The 17,843-nt window shown below is 35.8% G+C and overlaps 2 protein-coding genes across 3 annotated transcripts; both read left to right on the top strand.

Annotated features, from left to right (window-relative positions):
- Positions 1-1,990: 1,990 nt before the first annotated feature.
- Positions 1,991-10,652, top strand: LOC143597766 (serrate RNA effector molecule-like). Its single transcript, XM_077076172.1, has 12 exons — positions 1,991-2,445; positions 4,823-4,938; positions 5,270-5,318; positions 5,471-5,545; positions 5,630-5,704; positions 5,780-5,827; positions 7,175-7,243; positions 7,334-8,128; positions 8,216-8,264; positions 9,194-9,426; positions 9,529-9,711; positions 10,336-10,652. The coding sequence occupies exons 1-12, from the start codon at positions 1,991-1,993 to the stop codon at positions 10,394-10,396; spliced, it is 2,208 nt and encodes a 735-aa protein (XP_076932287.1). The 3' UTR covers positions 10,397-10,652.
- A 1,261-nt stretch (positions 10,653-11,913) lies between these two features.
- LOC143597767 (uncharacterized) lies at positions 11,914-16,792 on the top strand. 2 transcript variants are annotated; one of them, XM_077076173.1, is made up of 2 exons: positions 11,914-12,074; positions 14,464-16,792. In XM_077076173.1, exon 2 carries the CDS (start codon positions 14,480-14,482, stop codon positions 16,445-16,447), a length of 1,968 nt encoding a protein of 655 aa, XP_076932288.1. In that variant the 5' UTR covers positions 11,914-12,074; positions 14,464-14,479; the 3' UTR covers positions 16,448-16,792. The 2 variants fall into 2 exon arrangements, with proteins under 2 accessions (XP_076932288.1, XP_076932289.1); XM_077076174.1 differs by having other exon boundaries at positions 11,940-12,067; positions 14,475-16,792.
- Positions 16,793-17,843: the final 1,051 nt, after the last annotated feature.

Consider the following 17,843-nt stretch of genomic DNA (forward strand, 5'->3'; position numbering starts at 1 on the left):
AAAACAATCTGGTGATTTGAAAGAAGGTGCAAAGTAAACATAGAGCTTTTAGATGTTTTGTTTATATATATTTATGATGATGATTATTATTACTATTACTATTACTATTATTATTATTATTATGGTATTGCTATAGCTTTTGTTTTTTTTTTAAAAATTAACAGTTTGCGTATGAGTGCTCACGACACGATCTTGACGATTTTTAAGTTAATGTGGGTCAAAATGTTAATAACAATCTTTTATCATCGAAAATCAAATATAAATTATTGAAAACCGAAACAGTAAATTAAAAGTAACTGTAAAATATAACCGATAACCAGTTTTAACGGTTTCAAACGAAACACACCAAACATAGAATTAGAAGTCCGTCTATATATCACACAAGCCACTACCCTTTCTAGGGTTCCAATATTTTTTCACATCTGAATCATCAAATGGCTGAAGCCGAAGCAATTCCCACACCAATGGACCACAAACCCGACGCCGGCGGCGACGTCGACGGCAATCCTATTAAAATACATGTTTTAATACGAAACATAATTTCATGTACCCGATACTATTTTATATTCTTAAAACCAATTAAAATACATGTTTTAATTAAGATGTGTATACGAATCAATTTATGTTAATTAGAGACGCAAATATATTTCTCCATAATTTTTTACTTATATTTGGTTTACTCAATTTATATTGTTTCCATACTTAGCAACAAAATTCATAAATTTAGATGCGGTCCATATAAAAAATCAGTTTTTTGGTTTTTAAGTATGATCATACCAATTATATTTTTATATTTAAATTTGAACTAAAATTTTTATAAACACATCATGCTAAATAAAATAAAAAACACCAAAATTATTTAGACTCATAGATTGGTTCTAAAGTCGGTGTGCCAATAATGTTACTCACGAATATGGATCCGAAGAACTGTTTGTGTAACGGAATTAGATTACGAGTAATTAATTTGGGTAGGCGTTTTGTTAAAGTAAAAGTTATTTCAGGGACTAATACTGGTTATCGCACTTATATAATTCGTAGTGGTCTAACACCTTCAGATAAGAAACTTTCGTTTAAATTGAAGAGAAGGTAGTTTCCATTTGTAGTCTGTTTTGCAATGACCATTAACAAAAGTCAAGGTCAATCTCTAGCAAGAGTTGACATATATATCTTGGAGACCCGGTGTTTACACATAGAAAACTCTATGTAGTTTTATCAAGAGCTAAGAGTGGTGTTAAAATTCTATTAAACAAGGAAGACAAAGTTACAAATAAACGATAAATATGGTTTAAAGTGAAGTCTTTTTAGTAGCTTATGAATTTTACATTTTTAACTTTTGATTATGTTTTCAAATATTGTAATTTGAATGTTATTTGGGTTTATCTTTGTATTTCACAATCATTTGTTTTCGTACCAATATTATTTACAACTTAAAGTATGTTGTCGTCCCGAATAACACATAACAACTTATGTTGTCCTTTCAAATGACGTGTTTGTTTGAAAATTTCAATATTTCCACACGTGTCGTACACGGGTTAATAACCTAGTTTACAAATAAAACAATCTGGTGATTTGAAAGAATGTGCAAAGTAAACATAGAGCTTTTAGATGTTTTGTTTATATATATTTATGATGATGATTATTATTACTATTACTATTACTATTATTATTATTATTATTATGGTATTGCTATAGCTTTTGTTTTTTTTTTAAAAATTAACAGTTTGCGTATGAGTGCTCACGACACGATCTTGACGATTTTTAAGTTAATGTGAGTCAAACTGTTAATAACAATCTTTTATCATCGAAAATCAAATATAAATTATTGAAAACCGAAACAGTAAATTAAAAGTAACTGTAAAATATAACCGATAACCGGTTTTAAAGGTTTCAAACAAAACACACCAAACATAGAATTAGAAGTCCGTCTGTATATCACACAAGCCACTACCCTTTCTAGGGTTCCAATATTTTTTCACATCTGAATCATCAAATGGCTGAAGCCGAAGCAATTCCCACACCAATGGACCACAAACCCGACGCCGGCGGCGACGTCGACGGCAATCCTAATCTCTCCGGTGAAGACAAATCAACCGCACTCGCAACCGAAAACCCTAACGCATCGTCATCTCCACCACCTTCACCACCACCACGCCGTCATGACCGTGACTCCAGAGAACGAAGAATCGACGACAGAGACAGAGATAGGGATAGAGACAGAGATAGAGATATTGATCGTCCGCCTAATCGGCGTTCGGATTATTACGAGCGCCGTGGGAGTCCGCCGCATAGGGATTACAAGCGCCGTGGAAGTCCTAACTCTCCGCCTCCGTATCGCGAGCGCCGTGGGAGTCCGCCTCCGTTTAAGCGGTCGCGGAGGGAGGATGGAGGTTATGAAGGGCGCCGAGGGAGTCCGCGCGGGGGAGGTTTTGGACACGGTGATAGAAGGTTTGTTATCTATTGTACTGTAACTGTTAATGTTAATGCATGATGCTTAGGGTCAGCTCTAGTGTGACTGAAATGAAGCTAGAGTTTTCGGCCTGTAATTTTTAAAACAAAATTAATAATTATATATATATATATATATATATATGTAATTTGTGATTTGGATTGGATTGTTGTGTACCATTTGAGTGGCGTTTAAATTGAATTAGGTTTGGGAAGGTGTGAAGAACTGCATTACTTCTGTATTTGCAAATCCTGATAGAAAGATAACTGTTTGTTTGTTTACCTTTTCATGTCATCTGTTGTATTGTAAGTGTTACTGTTGGGATAGTGTATGAATACATGATGCTGATTTCAGCTTATCTGTTGGTTGAATAGGAAGTTAATGAATATTTGGTGATATTTTATTGTGTTTGTGTTAGTAGACTGCTTTCTCTAGGGCAGTGTTGTAGAAATCGCTAGGCGCTAGTCGGTCGGTGGGGTAGGGACTAGCAATGTATTGGGATTAATAATTGAGACTTTGCAAACAATACCTGACAGTTGCTTTCTTTCGTAAACAAAATTTGGTGATATTCTACTTGAAGAGATACAGCAGTTTGATGCAGCGGATTGTGAGAAAGAGTAATATCCTGGCTGTTTAAAAACATTGATTTTGAGACATTAGTAATACTCTGCCGTTCTAAATTACATGAGCACTTTTCTGGTCTTGTCACTTTAGCACATAGGAAAGTGCTTTTATAATTTGGAAGGGGGGAGTATTAATTGAAGGGGAGGGCCCGATGATGTATACAAGACTTGAATCAAATCAGAAGTTGCAATAGAGTTTGTTAAACGGAATCTGGCTGCAAGTATAATCTTGAGTGTGGGGTGTGCGAGTAACACATTTGATAGCCTGCATTCAGAACCAATGACAAAATGCTTAAAACCACCGGATATTAGATTCGAATAATAGCTTTAAGATATAGCATATTACACATCTGCTGCTGTCACAGGTTTTCATTATTTGTCTGATACTGTGATCTTTGCTCAGTGATGTAAATTTTGGAAAGAGAAGTGTCTATGTGCCTCCATTTCTTGTGATAAAATACTGTTTCAATTCTTGGTAGGTTAAATCATTGATTTCAAGAGAGTAATTTTTTATTTTGTTTTTTAGATTATGTAATTACACACCTGTTTGGGACCCCTCTACACAGGCTTATATTGTAGTCGTGTAGGTGCTTAATTTTGGGAGGACAAGTTAATGTAGGTGCAATTGAAATGTTTAAAAATTGGCAATTGGCTGTATAATATCAAAGTAGGATGATTTTAGTAATGTTTTCTTGATTGTGGCTTGATTTTGGGAGGACTAGAATCTGCAGATTTTGCAACGTATGACAGGTTGACAGTTAACATCTGAAAATATATAAAAGGTTTGCAATATGTAATAACCAACTATTTGGGAAATACACTATATGATTATAGGCCTAAGCAATTTTTTGTAGGAAGTTTGAAAAAAATATGCAGTTAACATGCTTCTTGTAGAAATTTTCTGCATGTCAAGCTGGTTATGCTGATAATAAACACACACAAATACATATATACTTGGTGAAGCAAGTTTAAATTTTAACGTTTAGCTTTAAGCTCTTAGAAAGTGGCTAAACATGAGATGAACTGAGAAGAACATAGGTAAATTGTGTCTTTTCTGGTGGAGAAATGTTGTAAGGGCTTGAGGCATCCCTTATTCAGCTATTATTCTAAACAAAACTGAAACCTATATAAATTACTTGTTATACTAGTGATCTATTTATGGGAAATTACTTGTTTTATATTTGCTGTTGACCATGCTTTTGCTAGGCTTAGAAATGGATCTATAAGTGTCCTCCCTCCTGTCACCGTTGTCTTGAGCTCTAGCCCTAGAATCCATTTAGCATCAAACTTAGGACTAAAATGTATTTTTAATTTGTATACAGATGCTGAGTTATCTTTCTGCATGCAGGCATCTTTTTTTCCATGAATTGTGTGCATTTTAATCTTTTGTGGTTTTTAATCCTTTGACTATTAGGCATTAGGGCATTGATATTATCTTCACTTTTTGCTGTTCATTGTGTTATTGTAATGACTTTGAGTCTCTTGCATAGCATAAGAACACGTCATTTTCCATTGTATTATTTTGAATCTGTTGTTTGTGTGGTTTATCAACAAAATCAGTCTTCTTGGTAGTTAGCGTAACATAAACTAATTGGGGATTGGAAATAAGAATAAGAAGTTATCGGTATAGTGCTTGTATGGTAAAATTAACATATAGTCTAAGTCTATGCTTTTGTTTATGTAACAGCTTTTTGCTAAAAGAAGACTGTAGCATTTTTTTTCGTTCTCGTAATGCTGTTTATTGTTGATACAGGTTTGGATATGATTATCCTGGTGGCTATGATCGTGAAATGGGTGGCAGGCCTGGCTATCCTGATGACAGGCCTCGTGGTAGGTATGGTGGCCGTGGGTACCAAGGCGGTCAATCTGGTAAGCATCAATTTCTTCTATCTACAACCTTTTGAAAGTTGTTGAAGCTCAAAGTAAGTTGAAAGTTTCCATTGGCAAATATATTGTTTGTTCTAAAAGCTGTTGGTTGTGTTAAACAGTAGATACTAATGTCAAATGGTATTAATGAATACAGTAGGCTACATTAAGTATTTCGGTGTTTTATAATAGAAAACCAGTTTTAATAAGCAATCTTGAACACACTCATCATTTACCTATGTAGACAATTTAATTTCAAATCAAGAAACCATACAATAATTTCAGATTTTTCCTGTTTATGTAAAGTTTTGTAAGCTTCCATTTGCTTTTGTAGATTGGGAATCAGCTCGTGGAAACTACAATGATCATCCAACTACACATAGGTGAGCATTTTGTCAAGCTATTATGGATGCGTTCTATAAGTTTTGGCCGCTACAATGCTGTTCTTTATGTGGCTTTGACCAAAATAATCTCATGCATGAATTGCATTTTTGCTATTTACATGTGAATTTGATCTGTTATATTGAAATTTCAGAGAAGGGTTGATGTCTTATAAGCAGTTTATTCAGGAGCTTGAAGATGATGTTCTGCCATCAGAAGCTGAACGAAGGTTTATTAAGGATACTTTACTAAATGTTCGTTTTGCCTTTTTGCATTCTAGTGTGTTGTTTTTTTAATCCTTTTTGCTTCACAGGTATCAAGAATACAAGTCAGAATATATATCAACTCAGAAGCGAGCTTATTTTGATGCCCATAAAGGCGAAGATTGGTACTTTTTTGCACTTTCTGTGTTTACTTTTGTTGATTATAGTTTTTCTCTTCTAATTCTTGTTTTCGTATATAGGTTGAAGGATAAATATCACCCCACAAATCTCCTTGCTGTTATTGAAAGGTGTGCCTTTTTTTGTATTCTGTGGAAGAAGTTTGTTCTTACAATTAAACAGGATCTTATACTCATTAATCAGTTGGTTATTTTTGTAAATGGATTGGTTTAAGTTGTGCTCTATCTCAAATGGAGTCAAGTAAAATGTTTAGCTAAAAGGGGAATGGGTCAGCTCAAAGTCTGTTTTTAGTGTCTTACAAAAAAATAAAATTAAAAGGGTTTACATTATCATTGCCACTATAATGTTTTTGTAATAGTTGACATAATAGTTACTTTTTAAAGAATGACGAAAAAGTGTTTGCGGGTCAATCTAACCTGACCTGGCTTCTTTTAAGTTTTAACCCACGCAAAAATCACTAGTGTCAACTTGAACCTGTTTTGACCAGCTAATTCGCATCTTGCTAGGCTTGTAAATAAATTGAACGAACTCGGAACGGAGCATGTTTGTGTGCGTTCGTTTGTTTTAACTTTAACAGAACAACGATTGAACACAAAACAGTTAAACGAGCAGGGTTTTCTTGTTTGTGTTCGTTCATTAAGAAAATGAACATGCTTGTGCTCTTTTATGTTTGTTTGCTAACAGTATAACGAATGTAAAAGGACGAACATAATTGAACATAGATGAATGGGCATAGATGAGCTAAAACCAGTTAAAATTAATGTGAAGAAAAATGTGCGGGGTCTGAAAATTAATTAAAAGTAGACTACGTTGTCATCATCATCATCATCGTACTCAATATATCCCACCAATAGCAAAGCTATGGTAGGGTCTGAGGAGGGTAAGATGTAGACAGCCTTACCTCTACCCCATAGGGATAGAGAGGCTGCTTCCGGTGAGACCCCCAGCTCGATAGTAGTTTTGCATCAAGCCTTGGACATAAGGCACATAGCACTAAATCATCGGGACACCAGCTGATTGGTGCATGTACCCTTGTCTTTTGGCTATCAACGCCACCACATGATGCCTGATTAACCTTCCGCCACTTTTAACGTTATTTTCACGAGATTAGTAAAATAACGTCAAAATTAGTGCAATTTTACTTTTGCCCACCCGAGGGTTCACACATAAAAGTAGACTAAGTTGTAATGAATCAAAAGATTTTCAATGAATATATTTATGTACGTAAACGAATGAATTCAAACAGATGTAAACTAACGAACGAACATAAACTAATGTTCACGAACGTAAATGAATGAATGGGACTTGTTTAACCAAACGAACTTTTTTAGTTCGTCAATGAATTTCCGCCCGAACGGTTCAAGAACTGTTTACTGAACGTTCGATTCGTTTACAGGGCTTGCTATCTGTATATATTGATATCTCTCTTTTGTTATTTTTTATTCCTTTTTTTATAGGAGAAATGAAACCGCACGGAAGCTTGCTAAGGAATTTTTGCTTGACCTGCAAAATGGGTCATTAGATTTGTAAGAGACACCTCTTTGATATCTCTTTACACAATGTCTATTTTACACTTTACAAAATTAACCACTAAAACATCCTTTAACATGAAACAGAGGACCCGGTGTTACTAATTCATCTTCAAGGAAGTCAGGGCAAACAAGTAATCCCAATTCTGAAGACGAATCAGATTTTGGTGGCAAAAATAGACGTCGGGGCCCAAAAGAAACCGACCCATATTCAGCGGCACCAAAAGCACACCCAATCAGTTCTGAACACAGGCGGATTCAATCTGACATTGAACAAACACAAGCACTTGTTAAGAAGCTTGACCTTGAAAAAGGCATAGAGGATATCATTTTATCTAAAGCTGATAATGATAGAACACACAGAGACAAGTCTCATGGTGGGTCCAGTGGTCCAGTTGTAATTATACGTGGGTCAACCTCAGTCAAAGGTCTTGAAGGTGTTGAGTTACTTGATACGCTCATCACTTACCTCTGGAGGATTCATGGGCTAGATTATTATGGAATGTCTGAGAAAAGTGAACCGAAGGGCTTCCGTCATGTGAGACCAGAATCTAAAAACACTGATGTGAAAATTAATGGGAGTGAGTGGGAAAAGAAGTTAGATACACGTTGGCAGGAAAGATTGAAGGGTCAAGATCCATTGGAGATTATGACTGCAAAGGAAAAGATTGATGCTGCTGCGGCTGAGTCTTTGGATCCGTATGTTAGAAAGATTCGTGATGAAAAGTACGGGTGGAAATACGGGTGTGGGGCCAAGGGTTGTACAAAGCTATTTCATGCTGCTGAGTTTGTTCATAAACATCTGAAGCTGAAACACCCTGAACTTTCAGTGGAGGCGACTGCTAAAGTTCGTGAAGATATTTATATACAAAATTATATGAAGTAAGTCCATCAGTTTATGAGCTTTCTTTTCGTTTGCACATAATTTTGGAAATGGTGATGAAAACTTAAATTGTTTGATATTTACAGTGATGAAGATGCACCTGGTGGGATACCTATTATGCAGCCGTCTTTACAGGTAAACCTCGCATAACTAAATTATTGGATATTTCAAGCTGGTTAAAATAATTGATTACTGTCTCTGTTCTCGTGGCTTTCTCTCGGTGTAATTACATTAAAGTTGGTGAAAACTATTCTTCTGTGATATGCTGCAGTTGAAAAGTTCAATGTGATGTTAACCATATCATCCTTTGTGGTTACAGAAGACCATTAGTAATTAGGGCAAACTGCATATTTAGAAACAAAGGTTACACTTTTTCATTATTTTAGCAACCAATTTTAAAGCATGCGCAAAATAGAAGCCAAAGTTATAATCGATTTTAGCCATCAACCTCGTTAACTGATTTTACCTGTAAATTTCTGATGTGACGGTGGTTGGTGCTATGCCACTCGCCAGTCGCCACATTTGTAAAAAATGCTCATGTTAAAATACCATAATAAATTTATCTACAAGTCTGTAAACTGGAATATTGGATGTATATGTATATATGTACACACACACATATATATATATATATTCTGAATTAGACATAAATATTATATGTCACATTGCCTATACTTATACACTAAAATGACAATAAAATGTCACGTTTGAAATTTTTTGGAAACTTACCAAACAATGATTTGCTACTGTTTAGACTGGTAAGAAATGTAACTTGGTTGCAATAACTGGTGATAAAAAGTTAGCTGGTTTCTATTTACGCCTAATTAAAATCTGATTGCAAAATATCAGGTAAAAGTGTTAAATTAGTATCCATTCCCTGATGTTTGCCCTTAGTTGGTGGCTATTCTTACATCATTTATTTGATAGTTGTAATATCTTATAATTCCATGTACACTGCATCACACTTCCAACCTTTGTCAAATTTTTATATTAACATGATCATTAAACATCATAAATTTTTGCGTTTTTCGTATCACTGATAAAACTCCTGAATCTCTTCACAGAGGGATAGACCCCAAAGGCACAGGCCTGGTATTGGTGCCCGATTGAAAGATAACCGCAAAGAATTTGATGGCAGAAACAATGGTGGTGAAAGATTCGACAGGGGCGAGAATCCCGAGAATGATGCCGGTGATGATGAACAAATGTTTGACTCTTTTGGTGGTCAAGGCCTTCATGCACCATTCCCTTCCGACATTCCTCCACCCCCAGTATTGATGCCCGTACCTGGTGCCGGGTGAGTCCACTCACCATTCGGCTATGTGGTTACTATTTATTTTCCATTTTATTTTTTTGTTTGTTGTCTTGAAACATGTTTTATACAATTGTAAATTTGCAGCCCATTGGGACCTTTTGTCCCTGCTCCCCCTGAAGTTGCAATGCGGATGCTGCGAGATCAAGGCGGGCCCGCACCTTATGAAGGCGGTGGTAGAAATGGGCGAAGTGGGCCTCAGATGGGTGGACCTGCTCCAATAATTGCTCTACCTCCATCGTTCAGACAGGATCCTCGTCGCTTACGAAGGCAAGTTCTGTTTATTGCTATATAATATTACATATTTGTTTATATGATAATTTTTAGAGAAAATTGCACAAATGGTTCTTGTGGTTTGATCGTATTGCAAGTTTGGTTCTCGGTTTTTTGAAAATTGCGAACTTAGTCCAAACATTTGGGAGGGTTGCACGTTTAATCTTATTAACGAAAAAGTGATGTCATGTGCCATTAATGTGAGAGTAATTTTGTCTTTTGAAGTTTTTAATCTTAAGTACTTCAGAACTTCTCACGTCGACTTTGTCACCTTCGATTACACACCAAATCTTCGATTTTGCACTGATCTAAGGTGATGAAGTCGACATTAGAAGTTCTAAGTATTTTTTAGGGTCCCAAATTTGCAAGACACAATTACCCTCATATGACATTACTTTTTCGTTATAAACCAGTTGGATTATCGGTAGGGACTAAATGTGCAACGATCTCAGAAATGTTTGGACTAAGTTTGAAATTTTCAAAGTCTGGGGACCAAACTTTAATATAGTCAAACCACAGGGATCATCTGTGCATTTTTTTCTAGTTTTTTTAATTGATGTATTAAATATGACTACAAAACTTTACTTAGAAAAATACATTTGCTAATAAATTAATGTGCAGCTATCAAGACCTTGATGCTCCTGAGGATGAGGTTACTGTCATAGATTACAGGAGCCTGTAGACTGTTCTTTAAGTGAAAGGAGTGTGGCTCGGCTTGACCTGGTCAAATGCTCGTTTAAACTGACCTTTTTTCTTCTGAAGTTGACTCGAAGCGTACTATTTCCGGGCGAGGAACAAAAGTCTACTTAAAATGATATTATGGATGTAAAACTTGGTTTTTGTGTTGGTGAAAATGATGTTTTAATTGTTTTATTACTTTTAGGTTTTGATGGAGTTGCACTATAGATTAATGAATCTGAGATTTGACAATAAGCTTTGTTAGTTTCTTTTTGATTATTTGCGTTGTTTTTTACAAGCTTGATTTGTTGAAAATTATCTAAATGGTCCGGTGTACAATAGAAATATGATTCATGTACCACTAAAATTACTCTGTATCACATGTTTGAGGTTGTCAAATATGATAATTTAATAAGTTTATGTCATTATGCACACATAAAGCTTTCTACTAAATGAAAACTCAAGATCACAAGTATGAATGGAAAACCAAACTAGTCTAGAGGTGCACAAATATAAAAAGTTTCTAAGAACCGGAATCGGGTATGGTCAACAAAAGTCAAAACCGGGTTCAGGTAGAAACCGGTTTTGGAGTTATCCGGGTATTTGACCAGGTTTTTTTCGGGTTTTGAGTAGGGCCGGTTTTGACCGAGTATTGGCAGAATTGGTTCCACCAGGTCGGTTCCGGTTCCGGGTACAGTTTCGGGGAACCCAAAGCCCGGTCCATACCCGCGGGTAGGATCGGGTCCGGAACGAGTTTTTTTGTACACCTCTAAACCAAATACAATGTGAAGATTTGAAAATAAATATAAAGACTGAAGATACCATACAATGGACAAATGCAGTTGACAAATTGTGAAGGTCCATTACAGTTTTGAAGATCGCACATGATAAAATACATGCTACAAAGAGCGAATCAAGATCAAACAAGTACAATCAATACATTATATGTATAATGCAAACGTTTTGAAAAATGAAAAATCTAACAAAAATACTAAAGATAAACTCTATTGAAGTTTTCATAAAAAAAGGAATCATAGAAAACAAATTAACTTCCTTGATAATTTTCATAGAAGTTGTCTAAGTTCATATAACTTCATAAAGTACTTGCAAAAATCATATATATTATATTGATAATCTTGATCTTTCAAAGTCCTCTACTTTAAATCTGGATCATTTAAAGTTTTAAAAAAGCTTTTAGAAACAACAGTTGATAGATGTTGTACACCCTTTCTCCTAAGCAGTTGGTAGAGGTTGTACTTCCATAGATTTCAAATGGCAAGCCGTTGGCTTATGCACGGCGTGGGAGTGTATTGGACGCAACTTTTCTTATATATAATTGTATGCACATCAGATACCGACGTCAACATGTTAAAAGCAAAGGAAAGGAAAGGAAAGGAAAGGTGCCACCCGTGTTTGGGATTGTGTCAGCTAAAGTGAATCCGGGTATGGATCCGGGTGATAATCCAAATCCGGTAGAAAGTAGAAAGTTGTGGTTCCGAAGAGAGAGAGAGAGAGAGAGAAAGAAAAGAAGGAAAACAAGGCATTGACGGAAACTACGTTCCAAGAAGTTGCAAAAACCTAATCGATTCAATTCAATTCAATTCAATCAATCAAAAACCCTAACAATTCCAATTCGTCACATCAGATCAGATCATTCAACCCTAACGCTTGCTATCTGTTAAGTAAGTCAATCCATTCATTTCTGTATTCATTTGGAAGATAGATATGTTTGTGTTTCATCGCTCAATTCTGTAATATTCATATACATATTCGATTTGCTTTCTTTAGATGGTGATATTGAATTTGTGTTTAACCTAAAATAAGATGTTGAAATTTGCAGCAAAAACCTAACCGTCAAATTACTTATTGTTATTAATCAAATTCATTATGGCTACTTGCGTTAGGTCGATCTCGATCGTATTGTAATTGCTAGTTTCATTATTGTTCTATCATGGAATGTTGTGTTTCTGGTATGACCTTTTGATTAGTAATCAGTCGATACCATTGTAACTTTCAACGTTTTAGGGCTTCAATAGCGTTCTCGTTTAGAAACAAAATGTTGACTAACATTCAGAAATTTATAGCTACTAAGTTTTCAATGTCAATATCTGGACGCGTTAAGTTTTAGGGTTTGTTTTTGCTATTGTTCCATCTTTGGATCATCATGGAATATTTGTTGTGGTTCTTGCGTGTATTAGTATGACGTTTTGACCCTGGAGCATTAATATGACTACTTGTCGTTTTCTTCTTTTAATTAGTATTCAATGTTGTTGTATCTTTTAAAGGTTTTAGGGCTACTGACCTGCTTTATTATTGCAATTGTTCTTCAACTTTTTGGGCTCTAACTACCTTCACAAAGCTAATCTAACATCGACTTGAACACTCATCTTTCAAAACTTGCTTTATTCCAATTACTGTTATTTTATTTTCTTCAATGTTTTGGGCTCCAACAACCTTCTTAAAGCTAGTTTAACATCACATGTAAGATGACTTGTTACACAATCTTTTCAGGCTGTCAAACTTTCTATTATTAAACCACGAATCAGTCAAAAAGGCTCCTCATTGGTGTATATAAATGTATCATGTCTTTTTCTTGATATGTATTTGTCTATCCATTCATAATACATATATGTAATTGTTAGACATGACAATTTAAAGTGTTGTTAGTTGTTACTAGCTTACAATATGTGTGCCATTTAGAAAAGGATGAATTTAGGTGTTGGTGGTTTTATTATTGTTCTATCTTTGGATCATGGAATTGGAAAGTTGTGTTTCTTGCGTGTATTAGCAAGTTAGTATGACCGCCTTCCTTTATGAGCATTAATTTGATTACTTGTCGTTTTGTTCATTGAATACGTTTTAGGGCTTCTGACCTGCTTTATTGCAATTGATGTTTTTTTATTTACTCACAACTTTTGGGCTTTAACAACCTTCACAAAGCTATCATATGTAAGATGACTTAAACACTGATATTTCAAAACTTGCTCAGCCAAGCTCCATTCTGTTATTCAACTAGGAATCTATATTCCTCCTTTTGCAATTTTAAAAGGTTCCTCAGTTGTGTATCTGTCTATCAATTAGTAAGATATATATGTAATTGTTAGTCATTTTCTAAACTAGCGCTCTCTTTGGCTGAAAACTGTCTGTACCAGATTACCAGTTCCTTTTTTTGTTCTGCCTACTCATCAAATGACTTTTTGTGTAACATCTGTGTTTCACTGCAGATTTGTTCATTCTATTATAATACATGAACAGCTTACATGCATAGGTACAACTGTTGGCCAAATAATATGCACTGTCAGAAATCATGTGATCCTAGCATATATGCATGTTTTGAGTAACCCATATGGTCAAAGAGATATTGATTTGAGAGTTGCAACTTTGTACAATGATGGAAATTATCATTAAAGCTCATTGGTAGTATAACAGTATAACCATAAGAAGAGCACCTGCCTATTCGGACTGGCAGTTAAAAAAGACTGAAATACAAGGAAGGCCCCGTTTGTTTTTTTTAGAGATTTAAGTTTGAATCTGAATACCACATCTGAATGTTAAGAGGTGGTTCAAATGTCTGAAATTTGAATCATTAAGAGGTGGAGGCTAGAGACGAACCTCTAGTCGTCGGAGATGGAGCCTAGTCTCCGGGTTAGAAGTTAATGGAGGCCGGAGACAAACGTATGTTTTTTTTGGGTTAAGAGGTTTTTAGATCCACTAAAAGCTCTTACTGGTTCAGATGCTATTAAGACGCTGAACCTCTTAATGCCAGAAAAAAAACAAACAGCCCCACGTCTGATTACGTCTGACCGAATCAGACGTTTTCCTCTATTCAGAGAAAAGAGGCAAAAACAAACAAGGCCGAAGTTTACAATTTTTTTATAACTTATAGTTACATTATTATGTTGCATGATATGCCTTAATGAGTCTTTTTGGTTTATATCTTTCTCTATGTGCCTGGCCTTCTACTATTACATCATTTACACTATGCTAAATAAGTCAGTTTTTTTTAATTTTGTGTTTATTAAATGTTTACTTTTTATGGTTATCTGACAAACAAAGTTTTTAATATTATAGAAAGCTGGAACTTAAAATGTCTCCTGCATCCAAGTCAAAGTCAAAGGACAAACGGGCTGCTGTCAAGGACCCACAAAAGTCAACCAAACCCACATCCAATGCTAATGCAGGCGCCCCTGGTAGCGGTTACAATCCACTTTTAGGAACTTTTCATACACTTGACACTACACCTGTGTTTACTGTTTCACCTATTCACATAAACGGCCGTTCTCGTAATATTGATGATACAGAGGACCATAACGGGAACAACTCTGTTATGGGAGTTGAATATGATTCAATATCCAACAATGGGAGCTGGTCTGGTGAATCTGAAGATCACAAGGACAAAGTATCTCAAACATCCAACCGCCACGACACAATTCCTGGGGTCGATAATGATAAGCGCGAAAAAATTCGTCAAAAAAATGAGAAAAAACATCAACGCCAAAAGGAAAGACGGGCTCAAGAACTTCATGAAAGATGCAGCGGTTATTTAATGTCAAGAAAGCTAGAATCACTTGCTCAACAGCTTGTGGCAATGGGATTCTCTTCAGAACGTGCAACAATGGCCCTTATTTTAAACGAAGGTAAAGTCGAACAATCAGTTGCATGGTTATTTGAAGGCGGCGACGATTCAAACAACCAGCAGGGGCATAATAACATTGACAGTGGCGGTAATTTGAAAATTGACATATCAGAAGAACTTGTTCAAATTGCTGAAATGGAAATAAAGTTTAAATGTTCAAAACAAGAGGTGGAACGCGCTATTGTTGCTTGTGAAGGTGATCTTGATCAGGCAGCTGAAACCTTGAAAGTTCAGAAACAGGAACAACCGCCTGCCGCTACCGTGGCGGCAAAGCTTGAGGAAACTAAGGTTTCATCGACCTCAAGAACGATTTCAAAAGCTATACCTATACACCAGAAGCCTGATGAAAAAGATTTAAATTATAACTACACAAAATCGGTTGCTACAGCGGGACCCACATCAACAGACCCCGGGATCAAAAGCTTACAGTTGCTAAAAAAGATTCCACCGAATTCTGATTGGACCAAACAGCAACATGTTGGTACTCCATCTGTAGAGAAGCAGTGGCCCATGACCATAAGTGGGCCAAATTCAAACCCTTCGGTTTCATATTCTTTAGCTTCTCCATTACAGGCGGTATCAGCAACAGCTAAAACCGAGCCCCAATATGCAAATATTGCAACTGATTTAAAGAATATTCAGTTAGGGTCGGTACGGGAACCTGTTATTATGATGCAGCGACCCAAATCGAAAAACACACCCGTAAATGTAACCTCATCCTCGTCAGCATCTGATTGGCATCCAAATATTGTTGATCCGGTGATGAATATGAATTCAAACGGGTTTTCACATGGGCCCACCACCACAAGAAGCTTTATCAGTTCAGGATTTGGGGGGTCAGTTAATAATACCCAACTGTTTGACAAACTCCATTATCAGCAACAACAGCATAAGTATGCATCAAGCAGTGGCCTGTTTGATCATTATAGTCAAACTGGTCAAACGGGTTCCACGAGCCATTACAACAACAGTGACATGTGGAACAGGACAGTGGGGACCACCGCCGCTACTCCAACCCTAGCAGCTGCTTCTTCTCTTGGGCTTTTTTCCGGACTAGGCTCAAACGGGTCGTCGGGCCCATCATCTCCAGTAGACTGGAACGCGTGTGAGTCATTGCAGTTCGATTATACAAACATAGACTGGAGTTTAGACCGGCTTCCTCTTCCATCTAACAGCCCATCAAGGCCCATCGGGTTGTGGATGGGTCCAGGGTGGGGCGGGGGTAAAGCTGCCACGAGACCGCCAACGGGTGGTCTATCGAACGGGAATAATGGGCTTTCGATTGGTTTGCATTCGGATGGGGTAGGTGCGGTGGGCTCTGAAGCGTCTGCGGGTGGGTCCCGGGATTGGGCTTCGCCTTTTGAAGAAAAAGAGTTGTTCACTTTCCCCAGACAGTTTGTTTCTTCTCCTTCTCTTTAGTGGTGAAGGAAAACATGAACAAACAATAAGATGATAGGGGATGAAAAAAACAATAAAAAACGGAACTTTAAAACATATGTTGTTGGGATCTAATGTTTTTCGTGTTCTTTAAAATCGTGCCTGATGCCTTTATTTCTTGTTTATGTTTTGCTTTGCTTTGCGTGTTGATTATGGTAGGGAAAACGATAATCGTCCTTTTTTGGTAGCCGAAATATACATCAAATGATGGCGTAATGCATAAAAGGTTTGTACCGATGTAGATATTTCGGCTCTGGGAACAGGCTGCTCATCTTTATCTATTAGTTTTATGACCCAAAATTGATCTTTTATAAAGTAGAACTGATGGAAGTACTCAGGTCGGAGTAATTCAAGGATTGGTGACCGGTTAATGTTTTGTTTGGAGGATGTTACACAAATTGCCACCAAAACCTATGAAATTTCAAAGAATGATTTTTGATAATAACATGGTGTAGAAAATAGAAAATATGAACATAGATGTTTTGAGAGGGCTATATTTTTTCCCCCTATTTTAAAATGAAAGAATATAATTAATTGTATTTCATGGTATCTGGTTAACCACCTTAAGAGTATGTGTTATGGTAGAAACGAGGGGCTCATAACACCGACACGGGTGTTATATGTAGTATAGAAAACTAGGTTATCGACTCGTATACGACACGAGTAGAAATATAGAAATCGTCTTAAAGATATATTTAAGATGATGTTTTATATGTTTATATTAATAATTTGATATAATTGCAAATTATATTTGTATGTAAACAAAGCACTTAAAAACATAAATGTAATAAAAAAGAAGATTCATAGTACACTGTTTGAAACATAATTTATAACTTTAAAAATTACAAATTCATAAACTGTTAAATATTTCCTTATAAACCATATTTGTTGTCTTATTTGTAACTTTACATTGCTTATTCAAAATAACCATTTTAATACAATTTCTCCTATTCACTCCTGATAAAGCAACATCTAGTTGACCATAAGTAGAACAGGTCTCTCATATATATTCCAATTCTTGCTAGAGATTTGCTATATCACACTTATCTATCGTGTCACCAATATCACCAACGATTAAAGCTGCAACTTTAGAAGTTTTTTGTAGGTTATAAGTCGTTGCAACTTTTTGCCTTGTTCCAATAATGCACAACTTTAAATCCATACCGGGATCGTTTTTAAAACAATACCTTACCACCTGGCATCTGGTATCCTTGAACCAAAGGATTTTGAGAATCTAACATTGTTTTCAACTAATTCATTATTTCTTTATATAACATTTCCAAACTTAATTCTGAGTCGTTGCGTAAGAAAATAGTTATGTGTTAAAAATAATTTAATTAAATTATTTACAGTTTAGATTGTTCATAAAAATATTAAA

The sequence above is a fragment of the Bidens hawaiensis genome, unplaced genomic scaffold, assembly GCF_021521415.1.
Source record: "Bidens hawaiensis isolate Kalapana, Puna unplaced genomic scaffold, B.hawaiensis_p1.1 tig00049020_1, whole genome shotgun sequence".
Lineage (NCBI taxonomy): Eukaryota > Viridiplantae > Streptophyta > Magnoliopsida > Asterales > Asteraceae > Bidens > Bidens hawaiensis.

Coding starts and splice junctions, on each gene's coding strand:
- LOC143597766 (XM_077076172.1), top strand. CDS start 1,991: ATGGCTGAAGCCGAAGCAATTCCCACACCAATGGACCACAAACCCGAC. Junction 5,828..7,174: donor CTCCTTGCTGTTATTGAAAG/GTGTGCCTTTTT, acceptor CTTTTTTTATAG/GAGAAATGAAACCGCACGGA. Junction 9,712..10,335: donor GATCCTCGTCGCTTACGAAG/GCAAGTTCTGTT, acceptor ATTAATGTGCAG/CTATCAAGACCTTGATGCTC.
- LOC143597767 (XM_077076173.1), top strand. CDS start 14,480: ATGTCTCCTGCATCCAAGTCAAAGTCAAAGGACAAACGGGCTGCTGTC.